Source organism: Ciona intestinalis, chromosome 8, assembly GCF_000224145.3.
Source record: "Ciona intestinalis chromosome 8, KH, whole genome shotgun sequence".
Classification (NCBI taxonomy): domain Eukaryota; kingdom Metazoa; phylum Chordata; class Ascidiacea; order Phlebobranchia; family Cionidae; genus Ciona; species Ciona intestinalis.
In genome coordinates, this window is record NC_020173.2 from 6003420 (window position 1) to 6009308 (window position 5889).

Below are 5889 nucleotides of genomic sequence, written 5' to 3' on the forward strand. Positions count from 1 at the left end.
CTACTTTAACTTATACATATATAACATAAAAACTATATAATACCAAAGCAATAATTTCTTTTTGCTTATTCATTTTTCAATGATTATTCTAAGTAAAAATTCAACATAATACACAGAATAATAAACAACAAACACTTACAGGAGCTCCTATGGCACCTTCTGTTCCTTTTGGTCCTGACTCTCCTGGTCGTCCCTATTATAAAAAAACCACAAGATTTACTATGCTCTTTATATATTAGAACTACATATAAAATGTATATAGCATGATATCTAATATATTACTGTAGAATAATGAATATTGTTAACGCACAGCATCCTAAACATTCTTAAACTTTTTTTTAACAACACTCTTTTAGAAACCTTAAAATAAAGCTTTAAGTCTTTAAACATTCTTTGTTTACTACGAAAAATAGGAGATAAAACAGAACAAAACTTGGATTGTTTTACCCCAACCTACAATATATACTACACATGTGACTCACCCGTTCTCCTGGGGTTCCTGGGATACCATCAGCTCCATTTCTACCGGGTAGACCCTGCGTTTAAGAGTAAATTAGCATCATTTTGTTTAACATTTGATTCTAAACTTTGTTCAACAAATTGAGTCTAAATTTTGCTTAACAATTTGGTTTAAATTTTGTTTAACAATTTGAGTCCAAATTTTGTTTAACAATTTGGTTCTAAATTTTGTTTAACATTTTAGTTCTAAATTTGGTTCTTGGTCTTGAATACGAACCGGTTCTCCAGGAAGTCCGGGTCCTCCAGGGTTTCCAAGAGGACCTCGATCCCCAGTTCCTCCCTTGGCTCCCCTCTCTCCTGGGACTCCAGGAGGACCTTCAGCTCCCTGAGAAGAAAAAATACGATTATATAGGAAAATTTAAAGTTTCACTAACTTGGTAGCAAAAAAAGTTACAGCATATACAGTTATAAGGGAGACCAATTTATCAGAGATCGCAACGTATCGATTCAAGAAAACAGCATCAATGCAGAAACAATATTAGAAAACACAGTAGTCTAATTATATCAAAGTTTACAAACAGACATGTTATCTGAAAGGCAAGTAAAACAGCTTAACCTGTTTATAAAATGACAAAAAATATATTAAAAACATAGTTAACAGAAAATGTCTATTAACCTGTAAACCTTGTTCACCAGGTGCACCCATTTCTCCAGGTACTCCTGCAGGGCCCTGTTGTTTAGAAGTTCAATTACTTATCTTATATTATTACACTGAAGGTAAGCATAATATAATGTATGGATACTGACATATATGTAATTATATATTCCACAGGAACCAAATTCAATCATGGAAAACAGAAAAAAAAGATAACTTTAAAACCATAAACAGCAAGAAGAAAATGCAAATAGAATACGAATCATTATTTATGCAATTTTTTATACAAAAATTAAAAATTATATTGTTCATTTAAATTTTTAAAGATAAATATAACTTACTACTTCTCCCTTTCTCCCATCTTCTCCCGGGTAACCTCGTGCCCCACGTGGACCCTGCAATAATTTTTAATATATAAATATTTTTTTCAACTAAAATATGTTTTATACGTACAGATTCACCGCCAGGACCAGCTGGTCCTTGTTCTCCCTCAGGACCGGCATCACCCTGGAAGAAAATACTTCGGTTAAATTGACTGTAAAACTATCAAACAAATTTTATAGTGAGTTACATTCATTCATTCATTCATTCATTCATTCATTCATTCATTCATTCATTCATTCATTCATTCATTCATTCATTCATTCATTCATTCATTCATTCATTTATTCATTCATTCATTCATTCAATACTTTGGTATAGTATAATGTCCTGTCTCACCTTTGGACCTTGTTTTCCATCAGGACCGGGTTCACCTTTGTATCCCTTATGACCCTGAATTCAGAAATAAACTTTTTTTTATAAAACTGCATGATGTAGAAAAAAATATTTGTAGGAATTAAACTAACCTTGGGTCCGGGATAACCTGGTGGTCCAACCTGGAGATAAAATTAATTTAATACAAGATCTGGTTCCAAATATAGTTATATTAACACACAAAGCCACAACCAAGCCAGTACACGCATGCACTAAGTCAAGAATGGGTGTCTATAGTTCTTTGAATGCGTATTATACAGTGGGGATGAAGTTTTTAAAGTTCTCAGTGTAAAATGCAACCTGTCATGCAGAAAATCCAATTTCATCTGCACAGATGAAACTAATTCAAGCCACTTAAACATTCCAGTTATTAAACAACTGTCACAGCAAAGGCCTGTATTATTCCGCAAAAGGTTAGTGCTCGCAAGAAACAGATTTTGCTTTTTAACACAGTTTTCCCGCGTTATTTTCCACAAAAAATGTTTCGTTAACCCCACAGCAGTGGTTGCCATAAAAAGCAGGTATTAACACTCGATAAAATGTTGCATTTCACACAAAGAACTTACAAAACCAACTTCACCATTTGAAACCACTCTTTCCTATTCAACAGAGAATAAGAATGTCACAATGCGGTCTTTCACACAAACAGGGCATTATTCCATTTTTAAATTACGGGGTTATAAACAGGTAGTGTTCGCACGCTATTATATCAAAGTGCCCTTTGTATTTCAGACATTGTTTAGCCACACCTTGAGTTTCAAGGTATGTGCTTATTGTTTGTTTGTTTTGGCTTGGTTGTGGGAATTGGTTACTTACATAGACTGGGCCAGATGGATCAGCCCCTGAACCAATATCCTGTATTTCAAAGTAAAATTAAACCATATGAACGTTTGCACACATTTATTACAACTCTGTCATATCTATTACTTTTTTTATATCTACAATCTTACTAATATTTATTTTTACACTTATGGCAAAAAATGTTTTTATTTAAACCAATTTTTGGGAATGCATTTTATTAATTGCTACTGCTTAGCTGCTATCTAAAAGAGACAGAAAATATATAAAGCTGAGCAGTAAGATGTAGGTATCAGTAGAATTTCTAAAATATTAACAAAGCGTAAGTGATAACATGCAAATAAATATGACTTACACCAGCCGTAGCGCCTCCAGATGGTCCGGGAAGTCCTGGTGGTCCCTGTTTGCAAAAATAAATGTAACTGTTATTGGAAATAATTTGCAATGTCATAACTGTATTTTAAAAACCTTTTTTTAGATAAAATTCGAAATACTAAAATTAAAATTTTAGTTTATAATTTTTTGGAGGCTTGATTTTATTAGTATTTTCTGGTACTATACCAATTATAGTAGATAAAAATATCATTATATAAACAGATATGACCATCTGTGATAAAGTTACATGAGAAAACATGTCTCACCCTTGGTCCAGGAGCACCTGGTCGTCCCTGTTTAGAAATACAGTATCGTTATTTTTTAATTTAATTTAAAATATTTCTCAATTTATTTTGGTTTTCTTTAATTTATTTATAAATGACTGTTTTATTCTAGTTTTTAAATGATTGTTACTTACAGGAGGTCCCTCAACGGTGTTCACATCACCCTGGAAAAATAAAACTATGATGAGAAATCGTGAATGTTTCCAACTTATTTATCCCGCGTTGCGGGGCCACAACAGTCCTTGTAACACAGGTGTTTTGTTTCACACACCAAATAAGAAATAAGTAAAAGAAAAAACCTGTAACTTTAAAAAAATTATAACATATATGATTACAATGGCTTGAAAAAATGAGATGTATGTTATACTCATTTATTATTTGACATTTCAGAATACTTACTGGAGGTCCTTGTGGGCCAGCTGGACCAGGTAACCCAAGGCTTCCCTATTGAAACAAACAGCGGGTTAAAAATTTAAAAATACAATAACACAGAAAAAGAGTTAAGAAAGAGGTTGTTTAAATTAAACCAATGTAAACTTTGTTTGAAAGTGTTTTTTTATGACTTACCGGTATCCCTGCAGGTCCAATGAGTCCCTGTAAAGTAAATGAACATGATAAACACATGTGGAAAATACATTAAAAATCATTATTATGTAATACACATTTTATAGATAATGCAATTTAGCAATTCAGTTCAGATTATTAAAATATTTCTTTATAAATTAGTGATGACTTATTTCCCAAATGAATACAAAGAATATTTGCCCTAAAACAGCAAACTGCCACATGTGGTTTATAGCTAAATAAAGCAAGTCTCTTTTTTATTATTTAACAAACAGTAATTCTGTATTACAACAGCAAATAAATTCAAAACTACTAAAATCTCTGCTATGTTAACCAATGAGGGTGTAACAGTCACTCCTTTTACCTAAAACATTCTTTCTTTCTTTTTTATCAATAAACCGTGTTTTAACTGTTGTTTTAGCATTTTAACAACTGTTGTTTTAGCATTACTACCCGTCTTTTGGCTTTTGTAGACTTTCCCGCACTTTGTATCATGACGGAAAAGACGAAATAAATTTAATTCATTTATTCAATGAATCCCTATTTTATATATATTATTATGAGCACCATGAATATATAAGTTATACCTCTGTTCCAGGTGCACCAATTTCTCCTGGTTCTCCCTTTTGACCAGAGACTCCCTAAATTTAAACAGATTATTAATTTATTAAAATGATGTTTTATGTAAATAAACATCTAAAATACACAAAAACATAATCACCCAAAAAGCTAGACACATGATAACTGGTAAATAAGAACAAGGTGTATGATACAGAACACCCATGTTATAATGGCTGTCATTGCCCGGTCAAATATAGATAAATAAAAAAAAAAATTTATTCGAAAAAGTTTATTTCGTACATAATTTAGGTGTCTCATAATAACACATCTATAGATTATACAGACAGCTAATTCCCTTTATGCAGTTTTAACGTATTGGGCCCTTTTTACAAAAAAGCTACACATTGTGTATTCAACCCAAGTATAGCATATGGATTTTAATATTTTAAATACTCAACCTGAAACCCCTGGGGTCCTGGTGGTCCTCTTTCACCCTGTATTAAAATAAAAGATTGAATAATACAAAGTAGCATATGTCAGCTGTAAATCCGTGTTATATATAGAGAGTCAGGACAAGAACAATATAGTAGGGTGGGGAAGATGGGACACCTTTAGCACATAATATCTAAATCTACTGATTGTGTTTTAAACAATTAACAACGATTTATGGGAGTTGTTAGGGTAGGGTTTTAAATTTTTTTGAATGTCTTTGTTTACTATTAAGTTAGCAAGAAAATAGAATGAAAATGAGTCCCATCTTCCCCACCCTACTATATTTTAAAAGTTAATATTCTTTGACATTTGCTTGATTATGAATGCAAAGTACTTTGTTTGTATATATGTTGCATTTTCTCAGGAATTTAACTCAATGAGTATGTTAGTATAATTATGCAAGTTAAATAAAATAAACTCATAATAAATGTTTGTTTATACTACTTAAAATTGACAGTTTGAAATCAAAAGTAGTGTTTCCAAACAAAAATACTAAAAAGTCTTCAATTAATTTACTTTAGTTTGGAAACACTGTTTTTGTAGAAAGAATTGAACAATGTTTTTTTTTGTATGTGTGTCCCCTGGTTTTATGTGTAATGATTTAGCTTAGATTGGAAAAAAAAGTTTTTGTAGAAAAAAACACTGTTTTTCGTATTTTATGTGTGTTACTTGCTTTGTATTGGTATAGCTTAGTTTTGAAAACTGTTTTCGTTTTCTGTGTGTGTGTTATCTGGCTTTGTTTCTATTCATTTCAAAACTTACATCAAGTCCATCAATTCCAGCGAAACCATCTGGTCCAGGATCTCCTTGGATTCCGTTCTCACCGGGTGGTCCTGGGGGTCCCTGATGATATTGTGTTAGATAAGCATGGTCACGGCCCATGTGTTATAGGTTACAGTTAATACATTACATAAATATTGTTTCAGAAACAGATGTTCAACAAGT

General features: G+C 31.9%; 1 protein-coding gene across 1 annotated transcript in view; it reads right to left on the reverse strand.

The window, feature by feature from the left end:
* The window catches only part of LOC445733 (collagen type IX-like), a gene marked incomplete in the record, with an annotated part of 14465 nt that overhangs the window by 6078 nt on the left and 2498 nt on the right, over nt 1-5889 (reverse strand). The window contains 17 exon segments of the mRNA NM_001032535.1: nt 137-193; nt 483-536; nt 737-844; nt 1136-1189; nt 1456-1509; nt 1568-1621; nt 1835-1888; nt 1963-1992; nt 2687-2725; nt 3024-3068; nt 3310-3336; nt 3462-3491; nt 3727-3771; nt 3895-3921; nt 4479-4532; nt 4911-4946; nt 5707-5787. Coding sequence (NP_001027707.1) covers nt 137-193; nt 483-536; nt 737-844; nt 1136-1189; nt 1456-1509; nt 1568-1621; nt 1835-1888; nt 1963-1992; nt 2687-2725; nt 3024-3068; nt 3310-3336; nt 3462-3491; nt 3727-3771; nt 3895-3921; nt 4479-4532; nt 4911-4946; nt 5707-5787 — 849 coding nt within the window.